The sequence below is a fragment of the Oryza brachyantha genome, chromosome 8 (genome assembly GCF_000231095.2).
Source record: "Oryza brachyantha chromosome 8, ObraRS2, whole genome shotgun sequence".
NCBI lineage: Eukaryota > Viridiplantae > Streptophyta > Magnoliopsida > Poales > Poaceae > Oryza > Oryza brachyantha.
Genome location: NC_023170.2, coordinates 7,942,308 through 7,958,516, shown reverse-complemented (window position 1 = coordinate 7,958,516; position 16,209 = coordinate 7,942,308). Strand labels below are relative to the sequence as shown.

Genomic DNA, 16,209 nt, shown 5'->3' with positions numbered 1-16,209 from the left:
CTCTTCATACCCTACAGCCTTCTATGAAGAAGCACAAGAATCCACTATTAATCTTACCTATTTCCTTGCGGAGGTTAGGCACCAACCTTCACAACTCGCTCCCGGGCGATCCACACGAATCGGAGGCTTGCGGGCGACGCCTATCCGTCTAGGAGATCAATCTCCAAGAGTAATAGGCCACCTTGACTCCACATGCATCCAACAACGCCCAAGAATAAACACTCTATCACTCACTATCCTAGACACTCTTTCTATGACATGATTCAGCGATTAACCTCTCTAGGGAGTGTTTTGGGTTAGTGGGAGGCTTAAAAGGTGCTAAACTTGCCCTAGAAACCATAGAATTCGAACAGAAAGCCTCACCAACGGCTAGATCTCAAGGGGGCCTTATATAGGCTGGTAGACGTCACTTAGCCGTTGGAAAAGAAACCTAACCGGACTGTCCGGCTAGGGGGCCGGCCCGTCCGGCCGACACTTAACTCACTCACTCCGAGCAGGAGCTAGACCAAGGTCCAGACCGTCCTGTCACCCGACTGTCCGGCCAGGAGCCCGGATCGTCCGGTCCCTGCTGCTTGTGAAAAACAACAGCCAGCCTCCGCTCGACTTACACTCAATCCTAACTACTGTTGGATGCATGCTAAGATTCTGGTGACCCCTCTTAATAGTACGGAGTTCCTATGACTCAAAACAAAAAATAAAATCTTCTTTGAGCCCATTCGTCTTCATAGTACCGTCGCTTCGGGTCGCACATGCATCAACTAAGTCGCGTAATCCATCAATCGAATTGATCCCTTAAACTTCTCTGCAATCACAACTCGTTAGCACACACATCATTGGCTGGCATTGTCATTAAACATCCAAAACTCTGTTTAGGGGCTAGATGCACTTTCAAAACCAGTGAGGAGCAGAAGAATGGAGAGTTCTCTGGTGGCCTCGGGAGGAAGAAGAAGAATATGGAAACTGATCCCGCGCCCCCTTGATTACGTTACGTGATTGCCACGCAATCAGATAGCAATCAAATCACGAAATTATTGCTGCGGATATTATGGGAAGCAATCACGGGATTCGAATATCCTTTCCTTAAATCCCAGCTATTGCAAAAGGAAGGCGGCGGGCAGGCACTGTGCCTCGCCTCGCAGGCCGGCTCGACTCGGGTCAGCACGTGCACGCGTGTGGCGGTCTTCCTACCATTTCAACCAGTCAACAAAGAGTCTCCACTAACTCTCTATTTAAGTTGAGATTCTCCACATCAATTCTACACGGTATTATTGTCTCTACCAATCATTGTGGGCTAATGGGATTTTCATTAAACTTAATTTGGGTCTAGCCCATTTAATCAACAATCCCCACCAAATTTCATAGCCCACAAGAAATGTTCTCAAGACTTATCTTGTTTGTTATACTAGTATTTTGGTGAAGACTGTTAAGTTGAACTTTCACGTAGGAAAAGAGCTACACCAGACCACAATTGAACAATGGACTATGCCTTGAATTGTCAGTCTTGTGCGATCAGGTTTCACTTAGAACCTTTACTGATACTAGGTTGCCATCTACATCCCCTTTTGTTTGGAGCATATAAGTCAAACTCCAGGCCCTTTCATGAGTATCTAGAGATTTCCCAAATCTCATAAACTGACTAGCAGTCGAACTCATATAGGTGTGTTCCTTCTAAGATGTTCTGTAGGTTCAACATCTCTGCTTTTGAGAAAAGCCACTTGGATCACATTAAGGCATATGCCATCCTACCATAAAGAGTATAAGAGAAGAACATCATGGAAATGAGCCCATTTAAGGGTCTCTTCTCTCAGTTATACAATAGCTTGTCTCACCATCCAAATTCACGGGATCTTCGATCACAATGGATAGGTTTCCACTATTGTGCAACTTTAGGTGGGTCTCAAGCCCATTTCCCTCAATGCATTGTCTACAACATTATGTGATAGTCCCTTGGTAAACTGATCTGCCAGATTTTTAGCTGTCTGGACGTAGTCCAGTGCTATCACTCCGGATTTTTCTGTTTCCTGACAGATTTCAGTCTTCTCTTTACATGCCTAGATGACTTCGTGTTGTCCTTTGAACTGTTCACCTTAATAATAATCACTGTTTGATTATCACAGTTCATTAGAATTGTTGGTACTGTTTTTTTCAACCACCGGTAGATCCATTGGGAGCTTACGAAGCCACTCGGCCTTAACTATGGTAGTATCTAGTGCTGTGAGTTCTGTTTCCATTGTTGACCTCGTTAAGATGGTCTGCTTGCAAGACTTCCAGGAAACAGCGCCACCTCCAAGTGTGAACACATATCATAATTCAGGAGTATCTCAATTGATCCCTTGCTATTCTTTGGTTTTTCCTTAGTAGCACACTAGAATCATAAGTAGTAGGAGCTGGCTTGCAGTCACTGTATCCAAAGCGACTCAATACCTTGTCCACATAGTGGGATTGCACAAGTGTAATCCCACCCTCATCTCCTCTCAGTAGCTTAATGTTAAGAATAACATCAGTCTCTCTCAAGTCCTTCATTTCAAAGCTTTTGGACAGAAAATCCTTAACCTCCTCAATCACATTGAGGCTGGTTCCAAAAATCAATATGTCATTGACATATAAATACAAGATTACCCCCCTCCCCACCATAGTGATAGTACACACATTTGTCAGCTTCGTTCACAACAAAGCCAGCAGATGTAAGTGTTGTGTCAAACTTCTCATGCCATTGCTTAGGTGCTTTCTTAAGGCCATAAAAGGATTTCAACAACTTACACACCATTCCCTTCTGACCTTCTAGTACATAGCCATCTGGTTGATCCATATAGATCTCCTCCTCTAGCTCCCCGTTTAGTAAAGTTGTCTTCACATCCATCTAATGGACGAGAAGACCATGAGAGACTGCTAGAGACAATAGTACCCTAATCGTGGTCAAGCGAGCAACTGGTGAGTAAGTATCAAAGAAGTCCTCGCCGTCCTTCTGGGTATAACCCTTGGCCACAAGCCTTGCCTTGTACTTTTCCATTATACCATCAGGCCTAAGCTTTTTCTTGAAAACTCATTTGCATCCAATAGGCTTGCACACATATGGACGCTCAACTACTTTTCAAGTACCATTAGACATAATAGAGTCCATCTCACTGCGTACAACTTCCTTCCAATAGTCAGCGTCAGGAGATGAATATGCTTCTTCTATGGTTCTTGGAGCATCATCAATGAGATATACAATATAGTCATCTCCAAAGGATTTTGCAACCCTTTGTCTCTTACTCTTTCCACTATCTACAATGTTATTCTCCTTAGGATTTTCCTCAATAGTTTGATCATTGTGTTCTATCGATTCAAAGTGCTCATGGGATATATAGGTTCTTGACTAAAAGTGCTAGGTGTAATCTTCATGGGAAATTCATTCTCAAAAAATGTAGCGTCTCTGGACTCGAAGATTGTACCTACTCGAATGTCAGGTACACTAGAGTTTACTATTAAGAATCTATAACCCACGATGTGGATAGCATAACCAAGGAACACACAATCAACGGTTTTTGGTCCAAGTTTTCGCTTTTTGACTATAGGTACATTCATTTTTGCCAAACAGGCTCAAGTGCGTAGGTAAGAGATATTTAACTTTTCCCTTTCCCATTCCTCGAATTGTGTTACTTCCTTATGCTTCATTGGAATTTTATTCAGGACATAATAACAGTCAAAATTGTCTCACCCCACCATTCCTTAGATAGTTCCGCGGTATCTAATATTGCATTCACCATCTCAGTTAGAGTGCAGTTATTTCTTTCGGCAACCCCGTTAGACTAGGGTGAATAGGGAGGCGTCCTCTTATAAGTAATTCCAAGCTCTTCGCCAAAGGATGTAAACTCATTGGAAAAATACTCTCCACCCTTATCAGACCTTAACCGTTTGATTTTGCTTTCAAGTTAGTTTTCTACCTCAGCCTTATAAATCTTAAAGTAATGCAATGCTTCATCTTTTCATTTTTACAAATTCACATAGCAAAATCTAGTGCAATCATGTATTAGTGTCATGAAATAGTTCTTTCCACCTCTAGTCAACACACTGTTCATTTCACATAAATCTAAATGAACAAGTTCTAGAGGTGCCAAATTCCTCGCCTCTACTGCCTTGTGAGGCTTGCGAGGTTGTTTCGACTAAACACTGAAGTCCTAGAGAGACAACCTAGAGGGGGGGTGAATAGGTGTCCTGAAAATTCTTTCAAATCGCAGCGGTCAGTACAGGGGCTGGACCGTCCGGTCGGCACTCTCGAGTTGGGCCGAGAGCTCTGGCCGGACCGTCCAGGTTAGAACACCGGACCGTCCGGTCAGTGAAAAATGCAGACCTGATAGTCTACCTTTTCGGTGATGTTCCTGGGAACGTGATGTGATTGTGTGTGGAATAAAATAGCAGAAAGATCGCAGGAACAAACAGAACACGAAATCATAAGAACAAAGACATGAGAGATTTATCTCGAAGTTCGGATCTTTCGATCCTACTCTCCGTTGAGGCGCTCCTGCGAGCGGGATCACTCTCGATCCTTTCCCTCTCTTGGCTTCCTCCCACAAGGCTAACACGGGTCTCCGAATTCATACCTAGGGACTAGCAACCCCTTCGATCGACCACCAAGGTCAAGATCAAGGCGGCTTGCCCAGCCCTAGATTGCAATTCGCTCTACCCTGTAGCCTTCTATGAGAAAGCACAAGAATCCACTATCAATCTTACATATTCCCTTGCGGAGGTTAGGCACCAACCTTCACAACTTGCTCCCGGGCGATCCACATGAATCGGAGGCTCGTGGGCGACGCCTATCCGTCTAGAAGATCAATCTCCAAGAGTAATAGGCCACCTTGACTCCACATGCATCCATCAACGCCCGAGAATGAACACTCTATCACTCACTAACCTTAACACTGTCTCTAAGACATGATCCAACGATAAATCTCTCTAGGAGGTGTATTGGGTTAGTGGGGAGGCTTGAGAGGTGCTAAACTTGCCCTAGCAAACAGAAAACTCGAACAGAAAGCCTCTCCAACGGCTAGATCTCAAGAGCCCCTTTTATAGGCTGGCAGACGTCAATTAGCCGTTGGAAAAGAAACCTAACCGGACTGTCCAGCTAGGGGGCCGGACCGTCCGGCCGACACTTAACTCACTCACTCAGAGCAGGGGCCGGACCAAGGTCCGGACCGCCCTGCCACCGGACTGTTTGGCTTGGGACCGGACTGTCCACACACTCGACTTGAGCAGGTGCCAGACCAAGGACCGGACCGTCCTGTCACCGAACCAAGGACCGAACCGTCCTAGCATCGGACAAAGGGCCGGACCAAGCAGAAACTGGACAAAGGACCGGACCGTCCTATCACCGGACCAAGGAACGGACCGTCCTGTCCCTCCTTCAGGAAAAACAGCATAGGCTACAACGGGACCTAAACTTACTCCACTCGGCTTAGGCTTACTCCAGGATGCATGCAAAGATTCCAGTGACCCCTCTGAGTAGTACGGAGTTCCTACGACACAAAAAGAAAAAAATAAAATACGCCTTCGAGCGCCTTCGTCTTCGTAGAGCCGTCGCTTCGGGTCACACATGCTCTAAGTTTGATCAAGTAATCCTTTAATCAAAAAGATCTCTCATCTTCTCTGCAATCACAACTCATTAGCGCACACATGCTTGGCTAGCATTGTCATTAATCATCCAAAACTTCGTTTAGGGGCTAAATGCACTTTCAAACACAAGTATGGCACTTGGAACCTTTGGCTAAAGTGAATTTTGAAATTAAACTCATGTTGGCTAAGCGCATCATACAACCGAAATTCACATGACAGAGTCGCGAATGCCATACATTGGGCTCATCATTCTCACAAATATGGTTCGCAACTTTATTGTTACACATGTCATCCAAAGAGAAGCAGAACAAGCCTCCGCTGTCATAGCCTTTACCAATAAAAGTTCCATACTTTGAAACAACACATTTATTGGACTCAAACACAAGTCTAAAACCATCTCTACACAGTAGAGAGTCACTAACTAAATTCTTCTTTATTGAAGGGACATGCTGCACGTTCTTGGCTTGCACGGTCTTTCCCGAAGTAAACTTCAGATCGATTGTACCAACACCATAAACAGCCGCAAGTGACCCATTTCTCATCAACAAGCAGGAACCTCTCCCAACTTGATAAGAAAAAAATAGGGAATTGTCAGCACACACATGAATATTAGCACCAGTATCAATCCATCAATCAGGTGAATGAAAAAGAGAAAACAGTAGGTAAAAGATTACCATACCCTGATGTTCCTCCACCCTCGCAAATGACCATGTTGGCAACCTTCTTATCCTTGCGATCAAGACAATTCTTGGCCCAATGCCCAGGTTTACTGCATACAAAGCAGTCACCCTTGGCCTTTTCCTTGCCTTTCTTCTTAAAGGCAGTAGTAGTATTTGGTTTGATGTCAGGCTTGACTTTCTTCTTGTTGTTGTGGGATGCATGAGGGTTCTTCTTTTGCATCAAATTGGCGCTAGAACCTCTACCTTTTTGTATTTGCTATCCTTTGCCCTTGCCTTCTGCTCAACACCCAAAGAGCCAATGAGATCAGTAACACTGAACTCTTGTCTCTTGTGTTTTAGAGAAGTAGCAAAATCTGACCAAAATTTGGTAGTTTGGCTATAATGCCACCAGCCACAAACTTATCAAGCAACTCACAGCGGTTGTTCTCAAGTTCCTTTGCCAGCATCTGAATCTCATAAGCTTGTTCTACTACAGAACGGTCATCGACCATTTTGTAGCCATAGAACAGCTCCATGATATACTGCTCGTTGCCAGCATCAGAAACCCCAAACTTAGCCTTAAGTGCATCCCACATCTCCTTCCCCAAAGGCATGTGCATATACATGTCCACTATGTTGTTAGCCAACACACTGATCCCCACGGAACAGGCAATCCGCTGACTCAAATTTGGCCTCTTCCTCAGGTGTGAGAGGCCTTTCGGTCGGTTTGCCCCGTGAGACAAAGAAGCATTGCATGGTTGTCAACCACAGTAGTGCACGTGCTTTCCATCTCTTATAATTTGAATCATCCAATGCATGCGGTTTTAAGGTAGCAGCAAAACCAACTACCGAAAATGACCTATCAGGTTTTTGGATTGTTGCAAATATAGTCATATATCGTCATATTTTAATCCAAAGTATTAAGACAATAATCATGGCATGAACAATGTGGGGTGATCTAGTGTTGAAAAAAAACATAACTAGGAGCATGCTTAAGGTAGAATAAGCATCACCAACATGTAGAGAACACAATAACATTGCGACTAACAAAAATAACGAAAACTGAAATAGCGGTAGAGAGTTATACGCTGTCAAACTTCCTCCGCTGGATTGTGAGGCAGAACTGCCTCCGTTGGTGTTGTCGATTGGTGCACCACTTCCCGCTCCCGGTGCACCATCTCTAGCTCCCGGTGCGTGTCATGCCCAGAAATTCCTTGTCTAGGACCAGCCAGGGTACACCAATAGACAATGTTGATTACATCACCAATCGTTCTTAAGAACAGCAATAACAGGTAATTAAAACCTAACGACATGCAGCGGAAAATAAATGAAGGGCTTCTGGCTCCAGCAGGGCTTGGCTCCACTCCACAGGCAACACCTCGATGGTGAACAAGCATCAAACCTCAAAATCACCTCCATCAGAACAATACCCAACTTCTGAAGGGGAAAACGCAAGGCTGAGTATAACCACGTACTCAACAAGTAGCACGGAAAGCGAGTAATAAAATGAATGCAGGTAAACACAAGGGTAGGCTAGGGTTAGTTGCACAAAAGCAGCAATTTAGGTAAAGCAGAGATTAAATAGGGTAACAGGATTTAAATAAATAAAACAACTATATAAAGCATCAACACGCTGTTCAACGTTACACCACGTTGCAACAAGCCCAACCCCTACTCAACATTACACCACGTTACAGTAGGCCCAAGTGAAAGCCAGTTTACCCAAGTTATTAATGGTTCAACTAATCACAGTGAACCTGGGAGTCCGCCCATGACCGTGGGCATGGCTATTCGAATAGATTATACTCTGATCAGAGGTGTATTACTGTACCCACAAGACACGACTCCACAGTACTTGAACGTGAGCCGGCATGTCACAACGACATACCAGATAGGAGAATGTGATAGGACCCGTTACACAACCCTCCCTATTTAAACGTACTACACTTCATGTTTCACCTCCTCCTTTACACCAAGTTGGGCAGTCCCCTCTTGTGCCTTGGTGAATCCGAAAGCAGCAGAGGCTTTCGTTATACCACGATTGCCTGTCCATACTCCATCACGCCCACCCTTGCCTTGGTACGTCAAATAGTTCGAAGCCATGCTTCAAATCCCACCTACCCATTTCGGCATGTGGTTAGCACTACATTACTTCTAGGGTTTCCCGTGAACTAGTCCTTAATTGTCATGGGTGTGACTCTCAAAATCATGCACCCACGACCCATCATTATCAGAATTTTAGTTGGAATTAACCCTGACCGGGTAATGAATCATTAAGCTAAAATCAGTCTACAGGTGATTACAGTTTTCCATGTGCTAGTTGATCTAGGCAGGGCTAAGCATAGCCTAAACCTACTCTACTCCAGTTACCCTAGGTACAACAGGAATAAAGAATCGATAAACAACGGCATAATATAATATGTTGAACCCAAAAAAGAACATAAAGTAAAATACCGTAAATACTTTAAGTAAATAATGCATGTTTGAATTGAATAAGCGGGAATTTTACAATAACTAGGATCAATATGATCAAGAGGAGTGCCACTTGCCTTGCTCGGCTTCGAATGGGATTTTCGCGATGATCTCGAAGTAAACGGGAGCTTCGGCGGGGAATCTAAGCGACAAAGCACAAAAATAAATAAATAAGCATAAACTCTATTGAAACAGTAAAAGAAACTATTTTTAATGGATTCTTGGCATTTTTCTGAATTTAATGAAAGTTGAATGGGCCTAAACGGAGACTAGCTAGATGAATTAGTTATGAATTTTAGAAGTTTTCTGGGTTTTTAAAACTAAACAAGAAAAACCTTAATTTGATTTATTGCGCAATAATTGAGGCTTGCTAACGTCAGCCAGAGGAGAGGCCGGCACCGATAGGTGGACCCCACCTGTCAGTGAGAGGGGGCGGCCGAGAGAGGCTGACGAGTGGGGACCCGACGGGAAAGAGATGAGGCGGCGGGCAGCTGTCCAGCGGGCCCGCCGAGAGGGAGAGAGGGAGAGGCTAGTGGGCAGGTCCCGCCGTCAGTGAAAGGGAGCAAGTGAGAGGGGAGGAATGACCGGCGGCGGCGACCAGCTTGGGTGGGGAACGACCAGCGGGGCGGCGGTGGTGGTTTGGTGGTGGTGGCGAGTGGCGATGGCAGCGCCACGACGGCGACAGCGACACGGCGAAGACAGCATCACGGTGACACGGGAAGGAGGCGGCGTGACAGCGGCCGAGAGGGGAGAGAGGCGGCGCGGCGGCGGGGACGACCGTCGACTCGGGCACACCCGGGCGCAGCCGGCGGCGGCTTGAGGACGGCGTCGCGGAGGCGATGTCGATGGCGTGGAGCGGCGGCGACGGCGGGTGGCAGCATCAACGGCAGCGGCGCCGAGCCGGACTCGGGGAAGGTAGCCCAACATGCGGCTTGAGGTCGCCGTGCCATTATTGTCTCTACCATTCATTGTGGTATTATTGTCTCTACCATTCATTGTAGGCTAATGAGATTTTAATTAAACTTAATTTGGGCCTAGCCCATTTAATCAACAGGCGCCGTACTGCGGTCGCCTCCCGTCGCCGACCAGCCCCTCATTGCTAAGGTGGTGCCACCGCGATGCGGGTGGGGTCATGCTCGGCATCCACTTGGCGCTCGGGGCGGAGCAGGCCCCGCCGCCAAGGGTGTCCGCTGTCATTGTCGTCGTATCGTCCACCCGCAAGGTCGCCGTGCGGCTTGAGGTCTCGGAGCGTCAGCAGGCAGATCTTTTTCACCACCGGAATCGTCGCCGCCTGAGCAGGCCTACCCGGCGCCTGGGCAGTCTCCCACGCGCGTAGCCCCGTAGCGCCGCCGCACGTCGCCGCCTCCCTGTCGCGCGCCGTGGCCCGTGGCCGCCGCTCACTGCCGCCACCCCGCCCACTGCCTCTTAAGATTGAGATAGGGTTACAAGGGCATAACTGTCTTTTCGTGCATTTTTTCTTTTCTTTTTGGTTTACTTCTCATGGTATGTTAACGGTATGGTCAAACGGCCGCTATAATTTTGAAAACCGGGGTAAAATCTACAAAGTAAAAAATGGTCAAATGTGTAGTTAGCTTTTAAAGTAAGGTCAGTTATGCAATAGCCCCTAAAAATATTCTACAGTGATGCCTCATTTGACGTATCAAGATATTTACTTATTTCAAATAAAACATGGTGCTAACAAAATATTTCTAGAACACGAGATACTGACTCATATTTTATCAGAGAATTTTATGTGATATTATTGTTAGTGATTTGACTATATGGGCTTCCAATAATAGTTATCTAGAGCTTTGATCGATCTTTTGTTTAGCATATCTGGGATATGAGGTTGTCACGAGCTTCATTCTATTGGTATCATTGGTATCATGATATGATTAAAAGTTAAGATTAAACTTTATATACATTATATATTTATAGATATTTATGATTAAAAAGCTTCATCGTATTGGTATCATAATGGGTATTCGGTATTGTAATGATATGATTAAAAGTTACGATTAAACTTTATATACATTATATATTTATAGATATTTATGATTAAAAAATTATATATTTATTTTATATAAAGTCTAATACGTAGATAGTGTTTCTAATTGGTTCATATTTTCGAACATATGAAAACTACGTAATATATGAAAAATCTAGGTAAAGAGAGAGAGGTGAGAGTGGTGAAGTACGTTTTTATTGTTTGGTCTTACTAATATGAATTTTAATATCAAATTTAAAAAATAATAAAGTATGTAGAACGAGATACTCCCTCCGTCCCAAAATAAACCAATTTTTCATTTTTTACCTACAATTTTTAACTATTTGTCTTATTCAAAATTTTTTTGCATTTATATTTTTGTTTTTATTAGATGATAAATCATAAATAGTACTTTACGTGTGACTAATTTTTTTCTAATTTCCTAAAATTTTTTTAAATAAGACGGATGGTCAAACATTGGACACGGAAACCAGAGAATTGGTTTTTTTGGGACAGAGGGAGTACACGATTACTTATCTGACATTGGTCCCGTTCGGATGGGGTAACAGTTAACTAAGCTTCCATCGTTTTCCGCGCGCACGCTTCCTGAGCTACTAAACGGTATATTTTTAAACGGTATATTTTTGTAAAAGAATTCTATAGAAAAGTTATTTTAACAAATCATATTAATTTATTTTATATTTTTAATAATTAATAATTAATTAACCATGTACTAATTTCGGTGCCAGCCACAAGAAGTTAACTTATCCCCGTATCTGAACGGGGCCATTGTATTTGTCTATGGCTCCTGCCCGGCTGCCCCCTATGCACGCGACGGAATCGTCTTGACCCAACCCCTCCCGTTCGGCCACTGCCTCGAGCAGCGCGAGATCGCCGTCGGTCCGCCCCGACGCCATGATGGATCCCTCCTCCTCCTCTTCCAACGCCGTCCCGGCCGCCGCCCCAGTTGTTGGTGACGGCGGCGGAGGGGGCGGGGGCCCCGCGGCCGCCGTCTCCTCCGCGGTCGCAGCTGCGTCCAGGCGGTTCCAGCACCTGCTGGACCGGTCCACGCCCCACGTCGGGCGGCGGTGGCTGGCCTTCGCCGGCGTGGCGGCCACGTACGCACTGCGCGTCTGGTTCGCGGGAGGGTACTACATCGTCACCTACGCCCTCGGCATCTACATCCTCAACCTCCTCATCGCCTTCCTCTCGCCCCAGGTCGATCCCGAGTTCGCCGAGGTGCTCGGCGAGGAGGGAGCTACGCTTCCCACCCGCGCCTCCGATGAGTTTCGCCCTTTCGTACGCCGTCTCCCAGAGTTCAAATTCTGGTGCGATCCGATCCCGATGCAATGTTCTTTCTTTCTTCTTGCATAACCCGGGTCGAATTGTGGGATCTCTCTTTTATATGGGCGAGCTCCTGGATTATACGTGCATGATTCTGGCTTGCTTGATTGTGTTGAAATATTTGGTGGGTTGGAAGGAGGACCTTTTTTCCGTGGTGTGAGATTTGAATAAATTCTGTGGGATCTGATGGTATTACCTTAGCTCTGGCAGATTCACATCTTGGCAAGGGTGTGGGTTGTGGGGGAGGAGCTGGGTATTGAGAGATTTGATGGAATTCTTTGCTCAGCTGTTAGGCAGCCAATTTCGTGTGACTGATTTGTATGCTCGTTTATATTATTCAATTTCATTTGTGAATTGTGATATATAACTTATCTGCATTTGGGATTACGGCTTTTTGGGGCTTTCAGTGGATGCACGCAACACAGTATGCAATCCGGTCTGGATGGTTTAATGATAATTAGGGAGGAGCATTCCATTTTGGACCTTTTTGGATGGTTTAATAGTAATTTTACAGGATTTTCACTGGAAGTAGTTCAATTTCACCAATTTTCCTGAAATTCTTCCGAACCGAAGAGAGCCTTATGTAGTTATGTTAGAAATAACCCGTTAGAGTGGTTTTACAAGTGATTTTTGGTCATGTGGACAATGACACGGTAATAAAGTGTGTTAAGTACATTTTTACAAGTGTAACAGCTTGTAAAATAAGTACATTGATGCTAATATGTAATTCTCAAGTTTGCCGAACAGTGAGAGGACTGAATGGGCTGGGGTAACTTCGACCAAATGGACTACTGTGTGTGCCACATAACCAATGCCACCTGCCACATAAGCAATACAGCTGCCACATCATTGTCGACATGGCAAAAACCACTTATAAAACCTCTCTATGGGGTTCTTTGACCCGATTTGAATATTTTAGGGGTTGGATAGCTGGTTTGTACTTCAGGGGGGGTTAAGTGGACCAACCCAATGCTGTGGGGGTTAAGTAGACTTTTTCCTACATATAATATATCAATTTCCACCTTTTGGCTGATGTGAAATGTATATGTCAGTGCTATCAATATATCTTCCTCTCTGTGCTCTATATGCACAAAATATTCTGTTTCTTTTGTTGTTGGTGGGGGTATTGTAGATTGTTTGGACAAGTATTCTGTAGGTTGAACTAAATATGTATGCAAGTATATACATCTTAAGTGCCAGTAAAAGACAGCATGTACAAAACATGTGGCCAGTGGTGAATCCAGAACAAAGATAACCTGATGTCCCATGCATAGCATGATATCACAACCAATTCACTACTATACTCACATCAAGAAGCAATGTTGTATTTAATGGTAATCTATATTACAGTTTACCAGAATAAACATGCATGAAGTTGCTAGCAAAATACAAGTATCCAACTGCTAGCCTGTAAGAAAGTCAGAAGCTGTTGTTCTGTTGTTTACAGGCTGACTATCCTGGATTCTGGGTCCCATCTGTTAGGCTAGGGGGTGTCCTAATGGCCAATGCATGTACATAGGCTGTTACAAGTGTAAACGGAAATTTCAATGTGTGTCCTGTGCATCACGTTGGACTAATGTGCATCCGCCCCTGTGTGTGTGTTGAGGGGAGGGGGGCTCAGGTAATGAGGTTGAGGACATTGAAGAAATAAGGGGTTAAAGAATATAAGCACAACTGCTTTGATAAGCAGCGTCCTGGTTTCTCACCTTATACCAAATTTATGCTCTCCTTGCTATTTCTGGGTTTTGACAATACGGTAGCACCTCAGCCCATTTGTTTTGGGATCAGATTTGTTCAAGTAATTGTTTTGATGTGAATTATCTGCGTGTTTTAGCTAAACGGATATGTTTTTATGCACCACATGCTCCTCATCAATTTCAACTTGATAGTTATAGATCATGTGCTGTATGATAAGATATTTTTAATACTTTGACTACTCTATGGTGTAATCCTGTTTACTTCTAATATAGCTCTTGTCCTGGAATGGCAGTATCCTGCTGTAGCCTTGAAAAATTTATCCCCACCCATGTATATGAACACATGCCTTTTGGCACCCATCTGCAGTACCTTGGGGATGTAGTTAAAATTAAAGCTAGTAATTAAAACCTAATTGCAAGAAGTAACCAAAGTGCCTTACGTTTAAGACTACTTTGGCCCAAGTTTTGCAACCTATAGGAAACCCTACACTAGCAAAATAGTTGTAAAGAACAAGAGCAATGTTCATCTAGTTGGTCGACTAGTCTCTAGTCAGTGGTCTAGATTAATTGCTTTGTAGCGTATGCGATCATCGGAACCCTAATCTTTTCATACTTAGCAAATGCAATTATTTCTGATGATTATGCTGTCATTAACCGGAAAAACTGGAATTAGGGGCCTAGATGCTTTCAGGTGATTGTGCAAGGGCATTACAATGTATAGAGCATGGCTTAAATTGGTTTGAATTTAGAAGGTTTGCTTCAAACTTATCTTGAGGTATATTGGCATTTATACAACGGTAGTAGTGGGCACATACATATAGATGTGGAGAAGTCATTCTCTGTTATCATCATTAATTATTTTCTAACACTAGATTGTCAACTGATGAATGGAAATCTATTTACTATTCCCAATATGTCATCTGTTTTGATCCAACCACACTATCTGGTCGTTTTTACATTATAGGTCAAGTGACTTTGAGATGTCCTCAGTGATTTTTACTTTTACTTCTCGGCTGCTTTACTTGGTGGTAAACATGTTACTGAATATGTCTTCAATTTGTTTGTTAAAAAATGTCTTCAATTATTTCTACTTTTATTCCTGGACATTTATCAAAACTGCTTTGGCTTGTTGGTTAACATGTTTTCTTTCTTTTCTTTTATCTATATATTCAATTCATAAATTCTCTTTAATTGAATTGCCATTTCTAGAAATTCACCTTACAGCCTTTGTCTCATGCATGTGACAATCTATTAAATGTTTGTGGCGCTTTTCATTTGTGCCAAAGTAATATAAATTTTTTTGCATATATTGTTGATTGTTAGTTGGCATATGTTTATTAGTATGATTATGTGCTTTGTTTTTAGTTAAAGGACAGTAGTCAAGGAGTATTACCATGTCTTCTGGGTTTTCTGTGCAGTTCTTTTTCTTTGAATGATAAAACTAACTTTGCTTCCAGTTGATAAAATTTTGTGGTAAACAAAAGAATTGCTGGTGTTCCTAGCTAATACTTCGGCTCAATCTTCTTTGCAGGTATTCCATTGTTAAAGCATTCTGTATTGCTTTTGTTCTTACATTCTTCAGCGTATTCGATGTGCCTGTGTTTTGGCCTATTCTTCTCTTCTATTGGGTGGTTCTGTTTACAGTCACAATGAAGCGACAGATCCTTCACATGATAAAATACAGATACGTTCCATTCTCCTTTGGGAAGCAGGTAAGCAAAATATTCGAATCATTCAATTATTTGTTAATTTCTAGTTGCTTCACTGATATATCTTCTATCGTGTTCTTATGTTGGCAGCGTTATAATGGAAAGAGAGTAGCTTCTGCTGATGACCTCACCCTTCCTAAGGATTAAATACTTGGGGATCTGTAACCGCAAAATGCGTTTTTAGTTATGCAGCAGTTGGAAATGGCCTATAGTGGCTGCACAGTCAGCTCTATCGCAACGATCTGAACGTTGTAAAATGCTAAACAAGCATTAGAACCTCATCAAAAACCCTGATATCTTTACAATGATAGAATAGGCCAGGACCAGTATTCGTTGGTGTAGCACGTCTTTTCCAGTGTTTCCTTGTATGGAGCAAACCATGTGTACACATTTGTTGCTCAATACATCTTGTATTATATAGATTTAAGTGGGAACATGACCCAGAATCTTGTATAACGATTGTTAAGTGCTTTACTCAACCTTTCATATTTCACTGGGTTAGTTGCTGATTCTAGTGCTGGATGTACAACACATCGATCATCCTTCCATGTTGGGTCCCGCTGTTCATTTGAGAATCTGAAATGTGCGTCATGATACAAATGCTGCCCACTCGAATCACCTGAAGATATTGTCGACGCCAACTGAATTAAGCTCTTTTGCACTCCTAGTCATTCACACCGCACGTGAGATTTAACCCCCACACCCTTACCTAGGATGGACAGGCTACCTTTGTGCCATGGGATTGGTAG

General features: G+C 43.6%; 1 protein-coding gene across 1 annotated transcript; it reads left to right on the top strand.

Annotated features, from left to right (window-relative positions):
* The first annotated feature begins 11,520 nt into the window (after positions 1–11,520).
* Positions 11,521–15,724, top strand: LOC102701572 (protein RER1A-like). Its single transcript, XM_006659976.3, has 3 exons — positions 11,521–12,038; positions 15,283–15,463; positions 15,551–15,724. The coding sequence occupies exons 1-3, from the start codon at positions 11,626–11,628 to the stop codon at positions 15,605–15,607; spliced, it is 651 nt and encodes a 216-aa protein (XP_006660039.2). The 5' UTR covers positions 11,521–11,625; the 3' UTR covers positions 15,608–15,724.
* The last annotated feature ends 485 nt before the right edge of the window (positions 15,725–16,209 follow it).